The sequence below is a fragment of the Anomaloglossus baeobatrachus genome, chromosome 1, assembly GCF_048569485.1.
Source record: "Anomaloglossus baeobatrachus isolate aAnoBae1 chromosome 1, aAnoBae1.hap1, whole genome shotgun sequence".
Lineage (NCBI taxonomy): Eukaryota > Metazoa > Chordata > Amphibia > Anura > Aromobatidae > Anomaloglossus > Anomaloglossus baeobatrachus.
In genome coordinates, this window is record NC_134353.1 from 947071373 (window position 1) to 947098269 (window position 26897).

The 26897-nt window shown below is 52.4% G+C and overlaps 1 protein-coding gene across 9 annotated transcripts in view; it reads right to left on the reverse strand.

Annotated features, from left to right (window-relative positions):
• Window positions 1–26897, reverse strand: part of DDX4 (DEAD-box helicase 4) — a 388261-nt gene that overhangs the window by 334496 nt on the left and 26868 nt on the right. For 7 of the 9 annotated variants that reach the window (XM_075328899.1, XM_075328939.1, XM_075328947.1 and 4 more), the window contains 2 exons: window positions 7700–7756; window positions 7480–7515 (listed from right to left, as the gene is read on the reverse strand). In XM_075328899.1, coding sequence (XP_075185014.1) covers window positions 7480–7515; window positions 7700–7756 — 93 coding nt within the window. The remainder of the gene's footprint in view (window positions 1–7479; window positions 7516–7699; window positions 7757–26897) is intronic. The other 2 variants (XM_075328957.1, XM_075328914.1) reach the window with 1 other exon arrangement.

The window sequence follows — 26897 nt, forward strand, 5'->3', positions numbered from 1 at the left end:
ATGTCAGCCAATGGCTCGCCAAACAGTCTTTCTCTAGACAAAGGCAAACTGGTTAAACATTTTTTGGAACCAGCATCTGCTTTCCAGTCCTTTAACCACAGTGCCCTGCGCAAAACTACCGAATTGGCAGACGCCATTGAGGTGCGGCTGGTAGATTCTAGGACCGCATTGATAGCGTAAGACGCAAACGCGGACATCTGCGAGGTAAGGGACGCCACTTGCGGCACCGCTGGATGTAAGATAGCATCCACTTTCGCTAAACCAGCTGAAATAGCTTGTAGCGCCCATACGGCTGCGAATGCTGGAGCAAACGACGCGCCGATAGCTTCATAGACAGATTTTAACCAAAGGTCCATCTGTCTGTCATTGGCATCTTTAAGTGAAGCGCCATCTTCCACTGCAACTATGGATCTAGCTGCAAGTTTGGAAATCGGGGGATCCACCTTTGGACACTGGGTCCAGCGCTTGACCACATCAGGGGGGAAAGGATAACGTGTATCCTTAGAACGTTTAGAGAAACGCTTTTCTGGATGAGCATCGTGTTTCTGGATTGATTCTCTGAAGTCAGAGTGATCCAACAGAGCACTTAATTTACGCTTGGGATAAAGGAAACGAAATTTCTCCTGCTCTGCCGCTGCCTCTTCTGCTGAAGGGGTTGGGGGAGAAATATCTAACAGCCTATTGATGGCTGAGATAAGATCGTTTACCATGGCGTCCCCATCCGGGGTATCCAGATTGAGAGGGGTTCCAGGATTAGACTCCTGATCACTCTCTTCAGACACATCACAGGGAGACTGATTGCGCTGAGACCCTGAGCAGTGTGATGACGTTGAGGGTCTTTCCCAGCGAGCCCGCTTGGGGTGGCTGGGGCAATCTGAGTCATCATACTCATCCTGAGAGGCCGGGGACCCCCTTGCAGTCTGGATTAAATCCAACTGCGGAGGGTTAGAGGACATAGACCTCGCCGTGTCCATAGACTGAGCCCCAGGCATGGATTGCAAAGTTTCCAGGATTTTTGCCATAGTCACCGACATATTAACCGCAAAAACTGCAAAGTCTGACCCTGACACCGGGGCAGGACTTACAGGCGTCTCAGCCTGGGTCACTATCTCTCCTGACTCCGGCTGGCGAAGCAGCACCGGATCTGAGCATTGCACACAATGGGGGTCTTTGGAACCTGCTGGTAGAGCAGTCCCACAAGCAGCACACACAGTGCACACAGCCCTAGCCTTGGCAGCTTTGCGTCTTGTGGATGACATGCTGCTGCTTCCTCAGAGCGATCTGGGGTATTCAGCCAGGAAGCGACCTTACAGTGCAAGAAATCAATAAATCTCTATGTCCAGTGACACAATACACTAACATACACTGAGGCACTAGAGGGGCCAGCTGAAAAGCCGCTTACCGCCCGCTAAAGAGCGGGTGTGTGGTCTTCCAAAGCCCCTCAGTCTAGGTCTCCCAGAGCCTTGCGTCCTTCTTCCAGCCAGCCATGCATGTAATGGCTGCCGGCGTCCTGAGGGAAGAAGGGGGGCGGGCCCTGGGCGTTCCTGACCAAGAGCGGGAAGCCTGCTCCCTCTGTGCCTAGTGAGAGGGCTGGAGCATGTAAATCAGGCTCCAGCCCTCGTCGCTGCTGCGATACAGCGTCTCTCCCCTACCCTGATTGACAGGGTGGGGGCGGGAACGATCGGAGCTGCCGGCGTCCTAGGCCCAAAAGCCGGGGACTAGAGTTATAAACGCCGCCGCCGTAAAAGCGCGGTCGGCGTATCCCCGGCGCACCACAAGTCACAGCAGCGCCGCCCGGTCCAGTGAGGGTCGGCGCTGCGTTCCCAGAACACAAAGTCCCCCAGATGACTGTAGGAACACCAGCTCAGTGTACGGTCCCCGGCGCACTACAACCCCCAGCCAGCCCGGAGTGTGTCTGTGCCTGCCGGGGACACAGAGTACCTGTATGATGCAGGGCCCGGTCCCTGATGGTACTCCTGCTCCGTATCCATCAGGTTCTGATGGGTCTGTGGATGGAGCCCGGCGACAGAGCTTTGAGGCCGGCAGGATCCCACTTCCACAGAACCCCCAAGGGGATGTGGAAGGAAAAACAGCATGTCAGGCTCCAGCCCTGTACCAGCAATAGGTACCTCAACCTTACAACACCATCCAGGGGTGAGAAGGGAGCATGCTGGGAACACTATATGTGTCCTCTTTTCTTCCATCCGAACTAGTCAGCAGCTACTGCTGACTAAAATCTGTGGAGCTATGCATGGAATGTCTGACCTCCTTCGCACACAAAGCTAAAACTGGAGTACCCGTGATACCACGGGGGGTATAGCCAGAGAGGGAGGGGCCTTGCACTTTTAGTGTAGTGCTTTGTGTGGCCTCCAGAGGGCAGTAGCTATACCCCAATCGTCTGGGTCTCCCAATAGAGCGCTGAAGAAAAAACGTTTTCAACGGATGTTAAAAAGACGTAGTGTGAAACCAGCCTAACGCGAATGGCCAGGGGGATACTCCTTGTGCAGAGCACCAGGATAAGAAAATCTTCCACGTTCTGTGGTAGATCTTAGCAGAAGTGGACTTCCTAGCCTGCCTCATGGTGGCCACGACCCCTTGGGGTAATCCTGAAGACGCTAGGATCCAGGACTCAATGGCCACACAGTCAGGTTCAGGGCCGCAGAATTCCGATGGAAAAACGGCCCTTGGGACAGTAAGTCTGGACGGTCTGGTAGTGCCCACGGTTGGCCGACCGTGAGATGCCACAGATCCGGGTACCACGACCTCCTCGGCCAGTCTGGGGCGACGAGTATGACGCGGCCGCAATCGGATCTGATCCTGCGTAACACTCTGGGCAAGAGTGCCAGAGGTGGGAACACATAAGGGAGCCGGAACTGCGACCAATCTTGCACTAAGGCGTCTGCCGCCAGAGCTCTTTGATCGCGAGACCGCGCTATGAAGGTCGGGACCTTGTTGTTGTGCCGAGACGCCATTAGGTCGACGTCCGGCACCCCCCAGCGGCGGCAGATTTCCTGAAACACGTCCGGGTGAAGGGACCATTCCCCTGCGTCCATGCCCTGGCAACTGAGGAAGTCTGCTTCCCAGTTTTCTACGCCCGGGATGTGAACTGCTGATATGGTGGATGCTCTTTCCTCCACCCACATCAGAATCCGCCTGACTTCCTGGAAGGCTTGCCGACTGCGTGTCCCTCCTTGGTGGTAGATGTATGCCACCGCTGTGGAGTTGTCCGACTGAATTCGGATGTGTGTGCTTTCCAGCCACGGCTGGAAGGCTTGCCACATTGATTTAAAGGATGGACTCCTCTGAGGAGAGTCCTTGGCCGTCTGAGAAGGGGGACGTTTCTTCTAGGGACGTCGACTTCCCATCCCATTGGCAAAGAATGCCACATTGGAGTGGACGCAGATGAAACTGCGCGAAATTGACTGCCTCTGCATGAGGCGTGTTAAGGAGTGTGACTGGCCGTGAAGGAGAGACTGCACCCCCGTCTGTAGTGAACGCTGTTTGTCCAGCGGAAGCTTCACTATCGCTGAGGGAGCGTGACACTCCGTGCCCAGATATGTCAGCGATTGGGTCGGTGTCAGATTTAACCTTGAGAAGTTGATGATCCACCCGAAACTCTGGAGAGTCTCCAGCGCTACGCTCAGGCTGTGTTGGCATGCCTCTTGAGAGGATGCCTTGACAAGTCGACCGTCCAAGGAAGGATCACCGAGTGACCCTGAGAGTGCAGGACTGCTCCCACTGCTGCCCTGAACATGTTCAAACTCCGTAGGGCTGTCGCCAGACCGAAGGGCAGGGTTACGAACTGAAGATGCTCGTCTTGAATAACGAAACGTAGCAAACGTTGGTGCTCTGGAGCAATCGGCACGTGGAGATAAGCATCCTGATGTCTATTGATGCTAGGAAATCTCCTTGAGACATTGAGGCAATGACGGAGCGGAGGGATGCCCTCCGGAACCGCCTGGCCTTCACGTGCTTGTTGAGCAGTTTTAGGTCCCCCACAATCAGATTGGAGGAAAAACTGTGTCTTGTTCCTGAAGAGGAACAGGAATTACCACTCATTCTGCCTGCAGAAGAGCATCGGCTCGGTGGGTAGGTGGGGAAGTTCTGAAGAATCGAGCCGGAGGCCGAGAACAGAACTCTATCCTGTACACGTGAGACACGATGTCTCTCACCCACCGGTCTGTGACCTGTGGCAGCTAAATGTCGCCAAAGCGGGAGAGTCTGCCACCAACCGCGGATGCGGAGAGAGAGAGCTTAAAGTCATGAGGAGACCGCCTTGGAAGCGGTTCCTCTGGCTGCCCTCCTTGGGCGTGATTGAGCCCGCCTGGAATCTGAGCCCCTCTGAGCCTTTTGAGCCCTTTTGGACTAGGACAATTTGGACCTGCCCGAGCCTGGGAAGGACCGAAACCTCGACTGTCTCTCTCGGACAGCATTAATAGGGTAATTCGCAATGCAGACATTGCGAGGATAAGGACGCTACCTGCGGCACAGATGTACCTGTGCTCAAGACCAGCTGCGCAAGACCAGCTGACATAGCTTGGAGTGCCCATACGGCTGCGAATGCCGGAGCAACCGACACGCCGATAGCTTCATAGACAGATTTCAACCAGAGGTCCATCTGTCTGTCAATGGCATCTTTAAGTGAAGTCCCATCTCCACTGCAACTATGGATCTAGCCGCAAGCCTGGAGATTGGGGGATCCACCTTTGGACCCTGGGTCCAGCGCCTGACCACGTCAGGGGGAAAGGGATAACATGTATCCTTAATACATTTGGAGAAACGCTTATCTGGTAAGCGTGGTGATCCTGAACTGCTTCTCTGAAGTCAGCGTGGCCAGAAAAGTACTCAATGTACGCTTGAGATACTGAAATGGGATTTCTCCTGCTGGGAAGCTGACTCCTCCACTGAAGGAGCTGGGGGAGAGATATCCAACATGCCATTGCTGGACGCTATAAGATCATTCCCCATGGCGTCACCATCCGGTATATCCGGATTGAGAGCGGTGTCAGGATCAAAGTCCTGATCAGCTACGTCTGCCTCATCATACAGAGAGTCCTCTGCTGTGACCCTGACTAGTGATGAGGCCGAGTGCCGCTCCCAGCGAGCTCGCTTAGGCTGTCTGGGACTGTCGTCCGTGTCAGAGCCTTCACCCTGGCAAGATTGCCCATGGCCTGTCTGGACTGCAAGTCACAAGCCGAAACTGCAACACCGTCCCTGTCCATGGACAGGATTCACAGGTGGTTCCTTTGGCCACCTCTAGTAGAGACCCCGGCTGACCAAGTGCTACAGAGGAGCATTGCACACAACGGGGGTCAGTGGAACTTGTCGGTGGAACAGTATCACATGCAGTAAAAGCAGCATAGAAAGCCTGTGTTGCTTTTTTGCTGCTGTAGTCTAGCCATCTAGGAGCATATAGCCGAGAATAGCGACCGTACAGTGCAATGTATAGCATACAAGCATAAAGTACAAATGAGCCCTTCAGCACATGCAATATGAGCAGCTTAGAAAGCCTGTGCCTTGGCACCCTTGCTTTTTTGCTGCTGTAGACTAGCCATCCAGGAGAATATCTCCAAGAGTAGCGACCGTACAGTGCAATGTATAGCATACAAGCATAAGTACAAATGAACACTGCAGCACATGCAATACAAGCAGCCTAGAAAAACTGTGCCTTAGCACCTTTGCTTTTTTGCTGCTGTAGTCTAGCCATTCTAGGAGAATATAGCCAAGAATAGCGACCGTACCGTGCAATGTATAGCATACAAGCATAAGTACAAATGAACACTTCAGCACATGCAATACAAGCAGCATAGAAAGCCTGTGCCTTAGCACCTTTGCTTTTTTGCTGCTGTAGTCTAGCCATTCTAGGAGAATAAAGCCAAGAATAGCGACCGTACAGTGCAATGTATAGCATACAAGCATAAGTACAAACGAACACTTCAGCACATGCAATACAAGCAGCATAGAAAGCCTGTGCCTTAGCACCCCTGCTTTTTGCTGCTGTTGTCTCGCCATCTAAGAGGGCATATAGCCAAAAATAGCGACCTACAGTGCAGTGTAAGCTAAAATACAAATGGACACAGCGGTATTTAGTGGGGTCAGCACTTCAGGTGCTGCTTACCGCCCGCCTATAGGCGGGTGTGTGGTCGCCAGAGTCCTGTGACTGGTTGCCCAGAGCTTGTCTCCGTTCTCCAGCTCTGACTGCAGGAATGGCTGCCGGCGTCCTTCTCCAGCTCGTGTGACGAGGGGCGGGCCGTGGGCGTGCCCAAGGCAAGAGCGGGAAACCGGCGTCCCACTGTGTCCAGTGAAGGGGGCTGGAGAATGCAAAGCAGACTCCAGCCCTCGGCGCTGACTTTCTGTACAGCGTCCCGCCTCTCCCCTGACTGGCAGGGCTGGGGGCGGGAACGAAACGGAAACTAGGCCGCAAAGCCGGGGACTCGAGTAATAAGCGCGGCCGTGTTATGTGCACGGCCAGCGCGGAGTCCCCGGCGCACCACAAGTCCCAGCCGCGCCACAGTGTAAAAACACCCAGCAGCGGCCCGGCGCGGCAGTTCCCAATACATAAATTCACACAGCAAAGCTGCCGTGAATAATAGCACGATTAGCACTCCCAGCAATGCTGGTGTGTGTGTGCGCGATGTGTACGGGGACACAGAGTACCTTAATGTAGCAGGGCCTGTCCCTGACGATACTCAGCTCCATATCCAGCAGGTTCTCTGGGTCTGTGGATGGAGCCCGGTCTCAGTGCCTGGAGACCTGTAAGATCCCACTTCCTCAGAGCCCCTCAGGGGGATGGGGAAGGAAAACAGCATGTGGGCTCCAGCCTCCGTACCCGCAATGGGTACCTCAACCTTAACAAACACCCGACAAAAGTGGGGTGAGAAGGGAGCATGCTGGGGGCCCTAGTATGGGCCCTCTTTTCTTCCATCCGACATAGTCAGCAGCTGCTGCTGACTAAACAGTGGAGCTATGCGTGGATGTCTGACCTCCTTCGCACAAAGCATAAAACTGGTGAGCCAGTGATCCCACTGGGGGTGTATAGCCAGAAGGGGAGGGGCCTTACACTTTTTAGTGTAATGCTTTGTGTGGCCTCCGGAGGGCAGTGCTATACACCCAATCGTCTGGGTCTCCCAATGGAGCGCCGAAGAAAATTTACTTAAAATGATTTAACTCAGTTGTAGACTCTGGGCCTCCAGACGCAATGACTGATTTTTTTGATCACATGAAGGCCTGGGATTGGTTGAAGCTGTCAGATGACTCAATGGCAGCCAATTTCAATCACCCGACCTCTGCAGCCAATCACAGGCCTCGAGCGATGTGACCGAAGCACAGAACGTCACTGGGTCCTCTATGGGCAGAAACTATTTTGCAAGTCTGCCGATTCTAGAATCACTCCATGACTTCCTTGCCAAGTGCTTACACAGCAACTGAATGTACAATGAGATTTGTTTATTTTTGGGTGCATTTTGGAGCAAACCTTACCCCTGCTGAAGCCGCCACCTCTGTCATTTCTATCACCTAAACAAGAATACACAACATTGTCAGGGGAAGAATAAAAGGATGAAAAATGTAAACTAAACTATTACTTTTCCACAGTAGGAACGTTGACACATTGACCCTGACTGCTAAATACAGTTCATTGAGGGGTTAAACTGCATTACTAGCCCCTGTGTGAATTCAGTCTACAGAATTTCGCCCTCACCTCTTGGCTGACCAAAACTTCTTCCAGACGACTCGTAGTTTTGATTGAAGTTATCGGCTAGGAAAGAAAATAAATCCGGTGAGTGCCCTCCTCCTGCAGCTGTGAAGGCCGAGGCGATGAATCGTTTGTCCAGTATAATATAATATGATAATCTGTCCTCTGAATGCTTTGTGTATTGCCTCTCCTCATGTACGGAATGTATTAACCAAAACGAAGGGAATTTTGTTACTTACCGTAAATTCCTTTTCTTCTAGCTCCAATTGGGAGACCCAGACAATTGGGTGTATAGCTACTGCCTCCGGAGGCCACACAAAGCATTACACTAAAAAGTGTAAGGCCCCTCCCCTTCTGGCTATACACCCCCCGTGGGATCACGGGCTGCTCAGTTTTAGTGCTAAAGCAAGAAGGAGGAAAGCCAATAACTGGTTTAAACAAATTCACTCCGAATAACATCGGAGAACTGAAAACCGTTCAACATGAACATGTATACCCGCAAAAAAACCAAAAATCCCGAAGGACAACAGGGCGGGTGCTGGGTCTCCCAATTGGAGCTAGAAGAAAAGGAATTAACGGTAACAAAATTCCCTTCTTCTTTGTCGCTCCTAATTGGGAGACCCAGACAATTGGGACGTCCAAAAGCTGTCCCTGGGTGGGTAACTTAATACCTCATGTTAGAGCTGCAAAACAGCTCTCCCTTACGAGGAGGCAACTGCCGTCTGCAGGACTCCTCTACCTAGGCCGGCGTTCGCCGAAGCGTAGGCATGCACCTGATAATGTATGGTGAAAGTGTGCAGACTCGACCAGGTAGCTGCCTGGCACATCTGTTGAGCCGTAGCCTGGTGACGTAATGCCCAGGACGTACCCACGGCTCTGGTTGAATGGGCGTTCAGCCGTGATGGAACCGGAAGCCTAGCAGAACGGTAGGCTTCAAGAATTGGTTCTTTGATCTATCGAGCCAGGGTGGATTTGGAAGCCTGCGACCCTTTGCGCTTACCAGCGACAAGGACAAAGAGTGTATCCGAGCGGCGCAAAGGCGCCGTGCGGGAAATGTAGATTCTGAGTGGTCTCACTAGATCTAACAAATGTAAGTCCTTTTCATACCGATGAACCGGATGAGGACAAAAGGAAGGTAAGGAGATATCCTGATTAATATGAAACGAGGATACTACCTTAGGGAGAAACTCCTGAATGAGGCGCAACACTACCTTGTCCTGGTGGAACACCAGGAAGGGAGCCTTGGATGACAGTGCTGCTAGCTCAGACACTGTCCGAAGAGACGTGATCGCTACCAGAAAGGCCACTTTCTGAGATAGTCGAGAAGGTGAAACATTCGTCAGAGGCTCGAAAGGCGGCTTCTGGAGAGCAAGTAGTACCCTGTTCAGATCCCATGGATCTAACGGCCGCTTGTACGGGGGGACGATATGACAAACCCCCTGCAGGAACGTGCGTACCTGAGGAAGTCGTGCTAGACGCCTCTGAAAAAAACACCAATAGCGCCAAGCCTTGCCCTTTAAGGGAGCCGAGCGACAAGCCCTTTTCCAACCGAAATTGCAGGAAGGAAAGAAGAGTAGGCAATGCCAATGGCCCGGGGGACACTCCTTGTACAGAGCACCAGTATAAGAAAATCTTCCACGTCCGTGGCAGATCTTAGCAGACGTGGGCTTCCTAGCCTGACTCATAGTGGCAACGACCCCTTGGGATAATCCTGAGGACACTAGGATCCAGGACTCAATGGCCACACAGTAGGTTCAGGGCCGTAGAATTCAGCTGGAAAAAACGGCCCTTGGGACAGTAAGTCTGGCCGGTCTGGTAGTGCCCACGGTTGACCGACCGTGAGATGCCTGTCGCCAGAGCTCTTTGATCGCAATGAAAATCGGGACCTTGCTATTGTGCCGATTCTTGACACCCGTCCGGGTGCAGAGACCATTCTGCTACGTCCACGCCCTGGTAACTGCGGATATGGTGTATGCTCTGTCTGCCACCCACAGCAGAATCCGGCGAACTTCCTGGAAGTCTCGCCGACTGCGTAGTCCGCCTTGGTGGTTGATGTATGCCACCGCTGTGGATTGTCCGACTGAATTCGGATCTGTTTGCTTTCCAGCCACTGCAGGAAGGCTTGTAGAGCAATATACACTGCCCAGAGCTCCAGACAATTGACCTGAAGAGTGGACTCCTCTGAAAAGAGTTCTTGAACGTCTGAGAAAGAGGGACGTTCCTGTGTAGGGACGTCGACTACTCCTCCCATTAGCGAAGAATGTTCCATTGAAGTGGACGCAGATGAAACTGCGTGAAAGGGACTGCCTCTGGATGAGGCGTCTCCTTGAAAGAGAGACTGCACCCCCGTCTGTAGTGAACGCTGTTTGTCCAGCGGACGCTTCACTATCGCTGAGAGAGTGTGAAAACTCCTTGCCAAGATATGCCAGCGATTGGGTTTAACTTTGAAAAGTTGAAGACCCACCCGAAACCCTGGAAAGTCTCCAGCGCCATGTTCAGGCTGTGTTGGCATGCCTCTTAAGAGAGTGCCTTGACAAGTAGGTCGCCTAAATAAGGGATCACAGAGTGACCCTGAGAGTGCGGGACTGCTCACACTACTGCCGTGAAGTCGGTGAAAACCCGTGGGGCTGTCGCCAGACCGAACGGTAGGGCTACGAACTGAAGATGCTCGTCTTCAATAACGAATGGTAGCAAACGCCGGTGTCCTGGAGCAATCGGCACGTTGAGATAAGCATCCTGATGTCTATTGATGCTAGGAAATCTCTTTGAGACATTGAGGCAATGACGGAGCGGAGGGATTCCATCCGGAACCGCCTGGTTTTCACGTGCTAGGTGAGCCGTTTTATGTTGGCACTACGACCAGATCGGAGTAAAAAGCGTATCTTGTTCCTGAGGAGGAACAGAGATTACTACTCTTTCTGCCTTCAGAAGAGCCTCGACTCGGCCGGTGAGGAAGTTTTGGGACAAACTGTCTCTCATCCACCGGCCTTTGCCCTGTGGCAGGTAAGTGTCGCTAAAGCGGGGGAGTCTGCGACCGATCGGGGACGCGGAGTGAGAGGGCTGAAAGTCATGAGGAAAACGCCGTGGTAGCGGTTCCTCCTGCTGCTTTCCCCGGGCGTGATGGAGCCCGCCAGGAATCTGCGCCCCTCTGAGCCTTTTGCGTCCTTTTGGACGAGGACCACTGGGACCTGCCCGAGCCTGGGAAGGACCGAAACCTCGACTGTCCATTCTCCTGTTGGGTTTTGTTTGATGTGGGCCGGGGTAAGGAAGAATCCGTACCCTTGTACAGTTGAATGATTACATCCAACCACTCACTAAACAGTCTGTCACCAGATAACGGCAACCTGGTTAAGCACTTTTTTGGAAGCAGCATCTGCTCCAATCCCTTAACTACTAGGCTCTGCGTAAAAACACGGAGTTGGCGGACGCCACTGACGTACGGCTCGTAGCGTCCAGGACAGCATTAACAGCTTGAGTCGCAATGCCGACATTGCGAGGTTAAGGACGCTACTGCGGCCAAGATGTACATGTGACAGCGTCCCCCTGCGCAATACTAGCTGAAATAGCTTGGAGTGCCTCTACAGCTGCGAATGCCGGAGCAACCGATCCGCCGATAGCTTCATAGACAGATTGCAACGAGAGGTCTATCTGTCTGTCAATGGCATGTTTAAGTGAAGTCCCATCTTCCACTGCAACTATAGATCTAGCCGCAAGCCTGGAGATTGGGGGATCCACCTTTGGACACTGGGTCTAGCGCTTGACCACGTCAGGGGGGAAGAGACACCGCGTATCCTAAATACGGTTGGAGAAACTGTTATCGGGATAAGCGTGGAGATTCTGGACTGCTTCTCTGGAGTCAGAGTGACCAGAAAAATACTCAATATACACTTGAGATACTGAAAGAGGGATTTATCCTGCTGTGAAGCTGACTCCTCCACTGGAGGAGTTGAGAGGGAAATACCCAACTTTCCATTGATGGACGCTATAAGATTATTCACTATAGCGTCACCATCCGGTGCATCCGGATTGAGAGCGGTCTCAAGATCAGAGTCCTGAACAGCTACGTCTGTCCCCTGATACAGAGAGTACTCCTGTGGTGACCCTGACCAGTGATGAAGTCGAGGGCCGTTACCATGGAGCTCGCTTAGGCCGTCTGGGACTGTCGTCCGTGTCAGAGCCTGCACCCTGGGATGTATGGGACCCCCCTGGAACCCTGATTTATTCCAAGTCAGGGTGGCCAGGGGCATTGAATCAACCTTGGCCAAGGTCTATCTGGACTGCAAAGTCTGTAAGCTATTAGTCATAATCACAGACAATATAGAAGCGGAAACTGCAACTCCATCCCTGTCCATGGACAGGAATCACAGGTGGTCTTTTGGCTACCTGTAGCGGAGACCCCGGTTGAGCAATTGCACATACTGGGGGCCCTGGAACCGTATCACGTGCAGTACAAGCAGCATAGAAAGCCTGTGCCTTGGCACCCCTGCTTTTTTGCTGTTGTTGTCTAGCCATCTAGGAGCATTAGCTAAGAATAGCGACCTTACAGTGAAAACATACAAGCATGAAGTACAAATAAACACTTCAGCACATGTAGTACAAGCAGCTTAGAAAGCTTGTGCCTTGGCACCTTTGCTTTTCTGCTGCTGTTGTCTAGTTATTCAGGAGCATTAGCGAAGAATAGCTACATACAGTGAATGTATAGCATACACGCATGAAAATAAACACTGCAGCACATGCAATCCAAGCAGCATTGAAAGCTTGTGCCTAGGCACCCTTGCTTTTCTGCTGCTGTTGTCAAGTTATCTAGGAGCATTAGCCAAGAATAGCGACATACAGTGAATGTATAGCATACAAACATGAAAATAAACACTGCAGCACATGCAATTCAAGCAGCATTGAAAGCTTGTGTCTTAGCACCCTTGCTGTTTGCTGCCGCTGGCTAGCCATCTAGGCGGGTAGACAGCCAAGAATAGCCATTACAGTGCCATGTATAGCATACAAGCCCAAAGGACACATGACACTTCAGCACATGCAAGACAAGCAGCATAGAAAGTCTGTGCTTTAGCACCGCTGCTTTTTAGCTGCTGTTTCTAGGCCTGCATCCTGAAATAGCGACTTTACAAAAGTACAGCAGGAGACTTCGGCATTAGTGGGTCAGCACTGCAGCTGCCGCTTACCGCCCGCACAAAAACAGGTGTGTGGCGTGTGACTGCTAGCTCAGCGCTTGTCTACGTTTTCCCGCTCTGCGTGCCGGAATGGCTGCCGGCGTCCAGAGAAGAGGGGCGGGCCGAGGGCGTGCCCGAGACAAGAGCGGGAACCCGGCGTCCCACTGAGTCTAGTGAAGGGGGCTGGAGAATGCAAAGCAGACTCCAGCTCCCTGCGCTGACTTACTGTACAGCGTCCCGCCTCTCCCCTGACTGGCAGGGCTGGGGGCGGGAACGAAAGGAAAACTAGGCCGCAAAGCCGGGGACTCGAGTAATAAGCGCGGCCGTCCTATGTGCACGGCCGGCGCGGAAGTCCCCGGCGCACCACAAGTCCCAGCCGCGCCACAGTGTAAAACACCCAGCAGCGGCCGGCGCAGCAGTTCCCAATACATAAATTCACTCAGCAAAGCTGCAGTGAATAATAGCACAAGCGCTCCGCGCTGTTGTCCCCGGCGCACTAACACTCCCAGCAATGCTGGTGTGTGTGTGTGCGCGATTTGTACGGGGACACAGAGTACCTTAATGTCGCAGGGCCCTGTCCCTGAGGATACCCAGCTCCAAATCCAGCAGGTTCTCTGGGTCTGTGGATGGAGCCCGGTCTCAGTGCCTGGAGACCGGTAAGATCCCACTTCACCCAGAGCCCTGAGGGGGGATGGGGAAGGAAAACAGCATGTGGGCTCCAGCCTCCGTACCAGCAATAGGTACCTCAACCTTACAAACCGCAAGTGGGGTGAGAAGGGAGCATGCTGGGGGCCCTATATGGGCCCACTTTTCTTCCATCCGACATAGTCAGCAGCTACTGCTGACTAAACAGTGGAGCTATGCGTGGATGTGTGCCTCCTTCGCACAAAGCTTGAAAACTGAGCAGCCCGTGATCCCACGGGGGGTGTATAGCCAGAAGGGGAGGGGCCTTACACTTTTTAGTGTAATGCTTTGTGTGGCCTCCGGAGGCAGTAGCTATACACCCAATTGTCTGGGTCACCCAATTAGGAGCGACAAAGAAAAATTAAGTTTATGGCTAAATAGAACAGATACTTTGAGAACCGGTTAGACTCATGAATAAGTAACATTCTGGAGTAGACTCTCGTCCACGCCCAGACACCTGAATGACTTACTATGGAATGCTGCTGTAAAGGAAAGACTGTCCAAAAAGCTGTATAAAATGTTATGCTCTTGAATACAAGGGTCAGAAGAACACAACTGTGCTTTTCCCAAATAGAGATACATCTCTGAGTGGCCATTTTCCTGATTCATATACATCTGCGCAGTTCTGATCTGGAATCCTCCTCAGAGACCCTGAGAGAGACCCCATGGAGGTCTCCCCCCAACACTGCCACAATGAATTCAGGTAAAGCAATAAAAGCTTTCTAATGGAGATGAACACGTTTGTCTATAGTAGACAAAGAAGGGAATTTTGTTTACTTACCGTAAATTCCTTTTCTTCTAGCTCCAATTGGGAGACCCAGACAATTGGGTGTATAGGCTATGCCTCCGGAGGCCGCACAAAGTATTACACTAAAAGTGTTAAGCCCCTCCCCTTCTGCCTATACACCCCCCGTGCTCCCACGGGCTCCTCAGTTTTGGTGCAAAAGCAAGAAGGAGGAAAAAGAATTAAAAACTGGTTTAAAGTAACTTCAATCCGAAGGAATATCGGAGAACTGAAACCATTCAACATGAACAACATGTGTACACAAAAAAACAGGGGCGGGCGCTGGGTCTCCCAATTGGAGCTAGAAGAAAAGGAATTTACGGTAAGTAAACAAAATTCCCTTATTTGTCGCTCCATTGGGAGACCCAGACAATTGGGACGTCCAAAAGCAGTCCCTGGGTGGGTAAAATAATACCTCATAAGAGAGCCGTAAAACGGCCTCTTCCTACAGGTGGGCAACCGCCGCCTGAAGGACTCGTCTACCTAGGCTGGCATCCGCCGAAGCATAGGTATGCACCTGATAGTGTTTCGTGAAAGTGTGCAGGCTCGACCAGGTAGCCGCCTGACACACCTGCTGAGCCGTAGCCTGGTGCCTCAAAGCCCAGGACGCGCCCACGGCTCTGGTAGAATGGGCCTTCAGCCCTGAGGGAACCGGAAGCCCAGCCGAACGGTAGGCTTCGAGAATTGGCTCCTTGATCCACCGAGCCAAGGTTGATTTGGAAGCCTGTGACCCTTTACGCTGGCCAGCGACAAGGACAAAGAGTGCATCCGAGCGGCGCAGGGGCGCCGTACGAGAAATGTAGAGTCTGAGTGCTCTCACCAGATCTAACAAGTGCAAATCCTTTTCACATTGGTGAACTGGATGAGGACAAAAAGAAGGTAAGGAGATATCCTGATTGAGATGAAAGGGGGATACCACCTTAGGGAGAAATTCCGGAACCGGACGCAGAACCACCTTGTCCTGGTGAAAAACCAGGAAAGGGGCTTTGCATGACAGCGCTGCTAGCTCAGACACTCTCCGAAGTGAAGTGACTGCTACTAGAAAAACCACTTTCTGCGAAAGGCGTGAGAGAGAAATATCTCTCATTGGCTCGAATGGTGGTTTCTGAAGAACCAGCAGCACCCTGTTCAGATCCCAGGGTTCTAACGGCCGCTTGTAAGGAGGAACGATGTGACAAACCCCCTGCAGGAACGTGCGTACCTGTGGAAGTCTGGCTAGGCGCTTCTGGAAAAACACAGAGAGCGCTGAGACTTGTCCCTTAAGGGAGCCGAGCGACAAACCCTTTTCCAGTCCAGATTGAAGGAAGGACAGAAAAGTGGGCAAGGCAAAAGGCCAGGGAGAAAAACCCTGAGCAGAGCACCACGACAGGAAAATTTTCCACGTCCTGTGGTAGATCTTGACGGACGTTGGTTTCCTAGCCTGTCTCATAGTGGCAATGACGTCTTGAGATAACCCTGAAGACGCTAGGATCCAGGACTCAATGGCCACACAGTCAGGTTGAGGGCCGCAGAATTCAGATGGAAAAACGGCCCTTGAGATAGCAAGTCTGGTCGGTCTGGTAGTGCCCACGGTTGGCCGACCGTGAGATGCCACAGATCCGGGTACCACGACCGCCTCGGCCAGTCTGGAGCGACGAGGATGACGCGGCGGCAGTCGGCCCTGATCTTGCGTAACACTCTGGGCAACAGTGCCAGCGGAGGAAACACATAAGGGAGCTGAAACTGCGACCAATCCTGAACTAAGGCGTCTGCCGCCAGAGCTCTGGGATCTTGAGACCGTGCCATGAACGTCGGTACCTTGTTGTTGTGCCGGGACGCCATGAGGTCGACGTCCGGCACCCCCCAGCGGCAACAGATCTCCTGAAACACGTCCGGGTGAAGGGACCATTCCCCTGCGTCCATGCCCTGGCGACTGAGATAATCTGCTTCCCAGTTTTCCACGCCTGGAATGTGAACTGCAGAGATGGTGGAGGCCGTGGCTTCCACCCACATCAAAATCCGCCGGACTTCCTGGAAGGCTTGCCGACTGCGTGTGCCGCCTTGGTGGTTGATTTATGCCACCGCTGTGGAATTGTCCGACTGAATTCTGATCTGCTTGCCTTCCAGCCACTGCTGGAACGCTTTCAGGGCAAGATACACTGCCCGTATTTCCAGAACATTGATCTGAAGCGAGGACTCTTGCTGGGTCCACGTACCCTGAGCCCTGTGGTGGAGAAAAACCGCTCCCCACCCTGACAGACTCGCGTCCGTCGTGACCACCTCCCAGGATGGGGGTAGGAAGGATCTCCCCTTCGATAATGAAGTGGGAAGAAGCCACCACCGAAGGGAAGCTTTGGTCGCCTGAGAGAGGGAGACGTTCCTGTCGAGGGACGTCGGCTTCCTGTCCCATTTGCGTAGGATGTCCCATTGAAGAGGACGCAGGTGAAACTGCGCGAAAGGAACTGCCTCCATTGCTGCCACCATCTTCCCCAGGAAGTGCATGAGGCGCCTCAAGGGGTGTGACTGGCCTTGAAGGAGAGATTGTACCCCTGTCTGTAGTGACCGCTGCTTGATCAGCGGAAGCTTCACTATCGCTGAGAGGGTATGAAACTCCATGCCAAGGTATGTGAGCGATTGGGCCGGTGTCAGATTTGACTTTGGAAAATTGATGATCCACCCGAAACTCTGGAGAGTCTCCAGGGTAGCGTCGAGGCTGTGTTGGCATGCCTCTTGAGAGGGTGCCTTGATCAGGAGATCGTCCAAGTAAGGGATCACCGAGTGACCCTGAGAGTGGAGGACCGCTACTACAGAAGCCATAACCTTGGTGAAAACCCGTGGGGCTGTTGCCAGGCCGAACGACAGTGCCACGAACTGCAAGTGTTCGTTTTCTATGGCGAAGCGCAAGAAGCGCTGGTGCTCTGGAGCAATCGGTACGTGGAGATAAGCATCTTTGATATCGATCGATGCAAGGAAATCTCCTTGGGACATTGAGGCGATGACGGAGCGGAGGGATTCCATCCGGAACCGCCTGGTCGTTACGTGTTTGTTGAGAAGTTTCAGGTCCAGGACAGGACGGAAAGACCCGTCCTTCTTTGGGACCACAAACAAGTTGGAGTAAAAACCGTGACCCTGTTGCTGAAGAGGAACAGGGACCACCACTCCTTCTGCCTTCAGAGTGCCCAGCGCCTGCAGAAGAGCCTCGGCTCGCTCGGGAGGCGGGGATGACCTGAAGAATCGAGTCGGGGGACGAGAGGTGAACTCTATCTTGTAACCGTGAGACAGAATGTCTCTCACCCAACGGTCTTTTACCCGTGGCAGCCAGGTGTCGCAAAAGCGGGAGAGCCTGCCACCGACCGAAGATGCGGAGTGAGGAGGCCGAAAGTCATGAGGAAGCCGCTTTGGTAGCGGCACCTCCGGTGGCCTTTTTAGGACGTGACTTAGACCACCATGCGTCAGAGTTCCTTTGATCTTTCAGAGGCCTTTTGGACGAGGAGAATTGGGACCTGCCCGCGCCCCGAAAGGACCGAAACCTCGACTGCCCCTTCCTCTGTTGGGGTATGTTCGGTTTGGGCTGGGGTAAGGATGTATCCTTTCCCTTGGATTGTTTGATGATTTCATCCAAACGCTCGCCAAACAATCGGTCGCCAGAAATTGGCAAACTGGTTAAGCGCTTTTTGGAAACAGAATCTGCCTTCCATTCCCGTAGCCACAAGGCCCTGCGGAGTACCACCGAATTGGCGGCTGCAACCGCCGTACGGCTCGCAGAGTCCAGGACAGCATTAATAGCGTAAGACGCAAATGCCGACGTCTGAGTGGTTATGGACGCCACCTGTGGCGCGGACGTGCGTGTGGCTGCGTCAATTTGCGCTTGACCTGCTGAGATAGCTTGTAGCGCCCATAAGGCTGCGAACGCTGGGGCAAAAGAAGCGCCGATAGCTTCATAGATGGATTTCAACCAGAGTTCCATCTGCCTGTCAGTGGCATCTTTGAGTGAAGCCCCATCTTCCACTGCAAGTATGGATCTAGCTACCAGTCTGGAGATTGGAGGATCCACTTTGGAACACTGAGTCCAACTTTTAACCACGTCAGGGGGAAAAGGATAACGTGTATCCTTAAGGCGCTTAGAAGAAGGGAATTTTGTTTACTTACCGTAAATTCCTTTTCTTCTAGCTCCAATTGGGAGACCCAGACAATTGGGTGTATAGCTACTGCCTCCGGAGGCCACACAAAGCATTACACTTAAAAGTGTAAGGCCCCTCCCCTTCTGCCTATACACCCCCCGTGGGATCACGGGTTCCTCAGTTTTAGTGCCAAAGCAAGAAGGAGGAAAGCCAATAACCGGTTTAAGAACAAATTCAATCCGAAGGAACATCGGAGAACCGAAACCAGTCAACATGAACAACATGTGTACCCGAACCAACAAAAATCCCTAAGCAAACAGGGCGGGTGCTGGGTCTCCCAATTGGAGCTAGAAGAAAAGGAATTTACGGTAAGTAAACAAAATTCCCTTCTTCTTTATCGCTCCTAATTGGGAGACCCAGACAATTGGGACGTCCAAAAGCAGTCCCTGGGTGGGTATAATAACCCCTCGTGATAGGACCGTAAAAACAGCCCTACCCTACAGGTGGGCCGTCGCCGCCTGAAGGACTTGTCTACCTAGGCTGGCGTCCGCCGAAGCGTAGGTATGCAGTCGATAGTGTTTGGTAAAAGTGTGCAGACTCGACCAGGTAGTCGCCTGGCACACCTGCTGAGCCGTAGCCTGGTGTCGTAATGCCCAGGACGCACCCACGGCTCTGGTAGAATGGGCCTTCAGCCCTGAGGGAACCGGAAGCCCAGCAGAACGGTAGGCTTCAAGAATTGGTTCCTTGATCCACCGAGCTAGGGTGGATTTGGAAGCTTGCGACCCTTTGCGCTGACCAGCGACAAGGACAAAGAGTGCATCCGAGCGGCGCAGGGGCGCCGTGCGGGAAATGTAGATCCTGAGCGCTCTCACGAGATCCAACAATGCAAATCCTTTTCACATTGATGAACTGGATGAGGGCACAAGGAAGGCAAGGAGATGAAGGGAATTTTGTTACTTACCGTAAATTCCTTTTCTTCTAGCTCCTATTGGGAGACCCAGACGATTGGGTGTATAGCACTGCCTCCGGAGGCCACACAAAGCATTACACTAAAAAGTGTAAGGCCCCTCCCCTTCTGGCTATACACCCCCAGTGGGATCACTGGCTCACCAGTTTTAGTGCAAAAGCAAGAAGGAGGAAAGCCAATAACTGGTTTAAACAAATTCACTCCGAAGTAACGTCGGAGAACTGAAAACCGTTCAACATGAACAACATGTGTACCCGAAAAACAACCAAAAATCCCGAAGGACAACAGGGCGGGTGCTGGGTCTCCCAATAGGAGCTAGAAGAAAAGGAATTTACGGTAAGTAACAAAATTCCCTTCTTCTTCGGCGCTCCATTGGGAGACCCAGACGATTGGGACGTCCAAAAGCTGTCCCTGGGTGGGTCAAGAAATACCTCATGTTAGAGCTGCAAAGACAGCCCTCCCCTACGGGGAGGCAACTGCCGCCTGCAGGACTCTTCTACCTAGGCTGGCGTCCGCCGAAGCATAGGTATGCACCTGATAATGTTTGGTGAAAGTGTGCAGACTCGACCAGGTAGCTGCCTGGCACACCTGTTGAGCCGTAGCCTGGTGTCGTAATGCCCAGGACGCACCCACGGCTCTGGTAGAATGGGCCTTCAGCCCTGAGGGAACCGGAAGCCCAGCAGAACGGTAGGCTTCAAGAATTGGTTCTTTGATCCATCGAGCCAGGGTGGCGTTGGAAGCCTGCGACCCTTTGCGCTTACCAGCGACAAGGACAAAGAGTGCATCCGAGCGGCGCAGGGGCGCCGTGCGGGAAATGTAGATTCTGAGTGCTCTCACCAGATCCAACAAATGCAGATCCTTTTCATACCGATGAACTGCATGCGGATAAAAGGAAGGCAAGGAGATATCCTGATTAAGGTGAAAAGAGGATACCACCTTAGGGAGAAACTCCTGAATGGGGCGCAGCACTACCTTGTCCTGGTGGAACACCAGGAAAGGAGCTTTGCATGACAGCGCTGCTAGTTCAGACACTCTCCGAAGAGACGTGACCGCTACCAGAAAGGCCACTTTCTGTGAGAGTCGAGAAAGTGACACATCCCTCAGAGGCTCGAAAGGCGGCTTCTGGAGAGCAACAAGGACCTTGTTTAGATCCCACGGATCTAACGGCCGCCTGTACGGAGGTACGATATGACACACCCCCTGCAGGAACGTGCGCACCTGAGAAAGTCGTGCTAGACGCTTCTGAAAAAACACGGATAGTGCCGAGACTTGCCCTTTAAGGGAGCCGAGCGACAAGCCCTTTTCCAACCCAGATTGCAGGAAGGAAAGAAAGACAGGTAACGCGAATGGCCAGGGGGATACTCCTTGTGCAGAGCACCAGGATAAGAAAATCTTCCACGTTCTGTGGTAGATCTTAGCAGAAGTGGACTTCCTAGCCTGTCTCATGGTGGCCACGACCCCTTGGGGTAATCCTGAAGACGCTAGGATCCAGGACTCAATGGCCACACAGTCAGGTTCAGGGCCGCAGAATTCCGATGGAAAAACGGCCCTTGGGACAGTAAGTCTGGACGGTCTGGTAGTGCCCACGGTTGGCCGACCGTGAGATGCCACAGATCCGGGTACCACGACCTCCTCGGCCAGTCTGGGGCGACGAGTATGACGCGGCCGCAATCGGATCTGATCTTGCGTAACACTCTGGGCAAGAGTGCCAGAGGTGGAAACACATAAGGGAGCCGGAACTGCGACCAATCTTGCACTAAGGCGTCTGCCGCCAGAGCTTTTTGATCGCGAGACCGCGCTATGAAGGTCGGGACCTTGTTGTTGTGCCGAGACGCCATTAGGTCGACGTCCGGCACCCCCCAGCGGCGGCAGATTTCCTGAAACACGTCCGAATGAAGGGACCATTCCCCTGCGTCCATGCCCTGGCGACTGAGGAAGTCTGCTTCCCAGTTTTCTACGCCCGGGATGTGAACCGCTGATATGGTGGATGCTCTTTCCTCCACCCACATCAGAATCCTCCTGACTTCCTGGAAGGCTTGCGGACTGCGTGTCCCTCCTTGGTGGTTGATGTATGCCACCGCTGTGGAGTTGTCCGACTGAATTCGGATCTGCTTTCCTTCCAGCCACTGCTGGAAGGCTAATAGGGCAAGATACACTGCCCTGATTTCCAGAACATTGATCTGAAGCGTGGACTCCTGCTGAGTCCACGTCCCTTGAGCCCTGTGGTGGAGAAAAACTGCTCCCCACCCTGACAGACTCGCGTCTGTCGTGACCACTGCCCAGGATGGGGGCAGGAATGATCTTCCCTGTGATAATGAGGTGGGAAGAAGCCACCATTGCAGAGAGTCCTTGGCCGTCTGAGAAAGGGAGACTTTCCTGTCTAGGGAAGTTGTCTTCCCGTCCCATTGGCGGAGAATGTCCCATTGAAGTGGGCGCAGATGAAACTGCGCGAACGGGACTGCCTCCATTGCTGCCACCATCTTCCCTAGGAAGTGCATGAGGCGCCTTAAGGGGTGCGACTGACCCTGAAGGAGAGACTGCACCCCTGTCTGTAGTGACCGCTGCTTGTCCAGCGGAAGCTTCACTATCGCTGAGAGAGTATGAAACTCCATGCCAAGATACGTTAGTGATTGAGTCGGTGCCAGGTTGGACTTTGAAAAGTTGATGATCCACCCGAAAGTCTGGAGAGTCTCCAGCGCAACATTCAGGCTGTGTTGACATGCCTCTTGAGAGGGTGCTTTGACAAGTAGATCGTCTAAGTAAGGGATCACCGAATGTCCCTGAGAATGCAAGACTGCTACCATTGCCGCCATGACCTTGGTGAAAACCCGTGGGGCTGTCGCCAGACCAAATGGCAGAGCTACGAACTGGAGATGGTCGTCTCCTATCACGAAACGTAGAAAACGTTGGTGCTCTGTAGCAATCGGCACGTGGAGATAAGCATCCTTGATGTCTATTGATGCAAGGAAATCTCCTTGAGACATTGAGGCAATGACGGAGCGGAGGGATTCCATCCGGAACCGCCTGGCGTTCACATGCTTGTTGAGCAGCTTTAGGTCCAGAACAGGACGAAACGAGCCGTTTTTTTTTTGGAACCACAAAGATTGGAGTAAAAACCTTGCCCTTGTTCCTGCAGAGGAACAGGGATCACCACTCCTTCTGCTTTTAGTGAGCACACCGCCTGCAGAAGGGCATCTGCTCGGTCGGGATGTGGGGAGGTTCTGAAGAACCGAGGCGGAGGACGAGAACTGAATTCTATCCTGTACCCGTGAGACAAAATGTCTGTTACCCACCGGTCTTTGACCTGTGGCAGCCAAATGTCGCAAAAGCGGGAGAGCCTGCCACCGACCGAGGATGCGGAGGGATGAGGCCGAAAGTCATGAGGCAGCCGCCTTGGAAGCGGTTCCTCCGGTTGCTTTCTTGGGGCGTGAATGAGCCCGCCAGGAATCTGAGCTCCTTTGCTCCTTCTGAGTCCCTTTGGACGAGGAGAATTGGGTCTTGCCGGAGCCTCGAAAGGACCGAAACCTCGACTGCCACTTCCTCTGTTGAGGTTTGCTTGATCTGGGCTGGGGTAAGGAGGAGTCCTTACCCTTGGATTGCTTAATGATTTCAGCCAATTGTTCACCAAACAGTCTATCTACAGATAGTGGCAAGCTGGTTAAACATTTTTTGGAAGCAGAATCCGCTTTCCATTCCTTTAACCACAAGGCTCTGCGCAAGACAACAGAGTTGGCAGACGCAATTGAGGTACGGCTTGTAGAGTCCAGGACAGCGTTGATAGCGTAAGTCGCAAACGCAGACATTTGCGAGGTTAGGGACGCTACTCGCGGCACTGCTGGACATATGATAGAGTCCACCTGTGCCAGGCCAGCTGAAATAGCTTGGAGTGCCCACACGGCCGCGAATGCTGGAGCAAACGACGCGCCGATAGCTTCATAGACAGACTTTAACCAAAGGTCCATCTGTCTGTCATTGGCATCTTTAAGTGAAGCCCCATCTTCCACTGCAACTATGGATCTAGCCGCAAGTCTGGAGATTGGGGGGTCCACCTTTGGACACTGGGTCCAGCGTTTGACCACGTCAGGGGGAAAGGGATAACGTGTATCCTTAAGACGTTTGGAGAAACGCTTATCTGGGTAAGCATGGTGTTTCTGGACTGATTCTATGAAGTCAGCGTGGTCCAGAAAAGTACTCAGTTTAGGCTTGGGATACCTGAAATGGAACTTCTCCTGCTGTGCAGCTGCCTCTTCTGCAGAAGGGGCAGGGGGAGAAATTTCCAATAGACTATTGATGGCCCCTATAAGGTCATTTACCATGGCGTCACCATCAGGAGTATCCAGATTGAGAGCGGTTTCAGGATTAGACTCCTGATCCCCCTCCTCTGTCTCATCATGTAGAGACTCTTCTCGCTGAGACCCTGATCCGCGTGATGACGTGGAGGGTCTCTCCCAGCGAGCACGCTTAGGCTGCCTGGGACTGTCATCTGAATCAGAGCCGTCAGGCTGAGATGCCTGGGACCCCCTCGAAGCACGGATTAACTCCAACTGAGGGGGACCGGGGAACATTGCCGCAGCAGTGTCCATGGACTGAGTAACTGGCCTGGCCTGCAAGGTCTCTAGGATTTTTGTCATAGTGACAGACATCCTGTCAGCAAAGAAGGGAATTTTGTTACTTACCGTAAATTCCTTTTCTTCTAGCTCCTATTGGGAGACCCAGACGATTGGGTGTATAGCACTGCCTCCGGAGGCCACACAAAGCATTACACTAAAAAGTGTAAGGCCCCTCCCCTTCTGGCTATACACCCCCAGTGGGATCACTGGCTCACCAGTTTTAGTGCAAAAGCAAGAAGGAGGAAAGCCAATAACTGGTTTAAACAAATTCACTCCGAAGTAACATCGGAGAACTGAAACCCATTCAACATGAACAACATGTGTACCCGAAAAACCACCAAAAATCCCGAAGGACAACAGGGCGGGTGCTGGGTCTCCCAATAGGAGCTAGAAGAAAAGGAATTTACGGTAAGTAACAAAATTCCCTTCTTCTTCGGCGCTCCATTGGGAGACCCAGACGATTGGGACGTCCAAAAGCTGTCCCTGGGTGGGTAAAGAAATACCTCATGTTAGAGCTGCAAAGACAGCCCTCCCCTACGGGGAGGCAACTGCCGCCTGCAGGACTCTTCTACCTAGGCTGGCGTCCGCCGAAGCATAGGTATGCACCTGATAATGTTTGGTGAAAATGTGCAGACTCGACCAGGTAGCTGCCTGGCACACCTGTTGAGCCGTAGCCTGGTGTCGTAATGCCCAGGACGCACCCACGGCTCTGGTAGAATGGGCCTTCAGCCCTGATGGAACCGGAAGCCCAGCAGAACGGTAGGGTTCAAGAATTGGTTCCTTGATCTATCGAGCCAGGGTGGCTTTGGAAGCCTGCGACCCTTTGCGCTGACCAGCGACAAGTATAAAGAGTGCATCCGAGCGGCGCAGGGGCGCCGTGTGGGAAAAGTAGATTCTGAGCGCTCTCATCAGATCCAACAAATGCAAATCCAATTCATATCGATGAACTGGATGAGGACAAAAAGAAGGTAAGGAGATATCCTGACTGAGATGAAAGGGGGATACCACCTTAGGGAGAAAACCCGGAATCAGGCGCAGCACTACCTTGTCTTGGTGAAAAACCAGGAAAGGGGCTTTGGATGACCGCGCTGCTAGCTCGGACACTCTCTGAAGAGACGTGACCGTTACCAAAAAGGCCACTTTCTGTGACAGTCGAGAAAGTGAAAAAAACATCCCTCAGAGGCTCAAAGGGCGGCTCCTGGAGAGCAAGTAGTACCCTGTGCAGATCCCATGGGTCTAACGGCCTCTTGTACGGAGGGACAATGTGACCAACCCCCTGCAGGAACGTGCGTACCTGAGGAAGTGGTACTATGCGCTTCTGAAAGAATACAGACAGCGCTGGGACTCGTCCGTTAAGAGAGCCGAGCGACAAACCATTTCCCAAACCAAATTGCAGGAAGGAAGGAAAAGGTTGGCAATGCAAATGTCCAGGGAGACACTCCCTGAGCAGAGCGCTAAGATAAGAATCTCTTCCACGTCTTGTGGCAGATCTTGGCAGACGCCGGCTTCCTAGCCCGTCTCATGGTGGCAATGACGTCTTGAGATAATCCTGAAGACGCTAGGATCTCGGACTCGATGGCCACACAGTCAGGATTAGGGCCGTAGAATTCAGTGGAAAAAACGGCCCTTGGGACAGTAAGTCTGGCCGGTCTGAGAGTGCGCACGGTTGGCCGACCGTGAGATGCCACAGATCCGGGAACCACGACCTCCTCGGCCAGTCTGGGACGACGAGGATGGCGCGGCGGCAAGCGGAGCTGAGCTTGCGTAGCACTCTGGGCAACAGTGCCAGAGGTAGAACACATAGGGTAGCTGGAACTGCGACCAATCCTGAACTAGGGCGCCTGGCGCCAGAGCACTTTGCTCGTGAGACCGCGCCATGAAAATCGGGACCTTGTTGTTGTGCAGAGACGCCATTAGGTCGACGTCCGGCATCCCCCAGCGGCTACAGATTTCCTGACACCATTCTGGGTGCAGAGGCCATTCCCCTGCGTCCATACCCAGGCGACTGAGGAAGTCTGCTTCCCAATTTCCGACGCCCGGGATGTGAACTGCGGATATGGTGGATGCTCTGTCCCCCACCCATATCAGAATCCGCCGGATTGCCTGGTAGGCTTGGCGATACGTGTTCCGCCTTGGTGGGCGATGTCTGTCACCGCTGTGGAATTGTCCGACTGAATTCCAGGGCTGTGGAGTCGGAGTCGGAGTCGTGGAGTCGGAGTCGGAGTCGGAGCTCATTTTGGTGGAGTCGGAGTCGGAGTCGGTATAAAATGCACCGACTCCGACTCCTAAAATATATAATAAATTGGGGACAGGAGTGCAATGCAGAATGTGCTGAATATTTTACTAAATAATAACATTTAGTATATTGCTTATATTTAAGTGAAAAATTTATTGTAGTACAATGTGAACATCAGACATTTAATTGTTTTTATGATACAATAATCAAGATATTTGGATAGAACATAAAATATTTATTGGAATACAACTTTAGAACACAAAAAACTAATAAATTGTAAATATGTAATATATATATATATATATATATATATATATATATATATATATATATATATATACACACAGTGTATATACACACACAAGATATATATGTAATCTACTGTATATTACATAGTGTATTACATATTTACAATTTATTACAGTTTTTTGTGTTCTAAAGTTGTATTCCAATAAATATATTTTATGTTCTATCCAAATATCTTGATTATCGTATCATAAAAATTATTAAATGTCTGATGTTCACATACACATATTCATGTACTACAATAAATTTTTAACCTAACTAAGCAATATATGTAGGAGTCGGAGTCGGAGTCGGAGCCGGAGTCGGAGCTGGAGTCGGAGTCGGTGCAAGAGAATTTGAGGAGTCGGAGTCG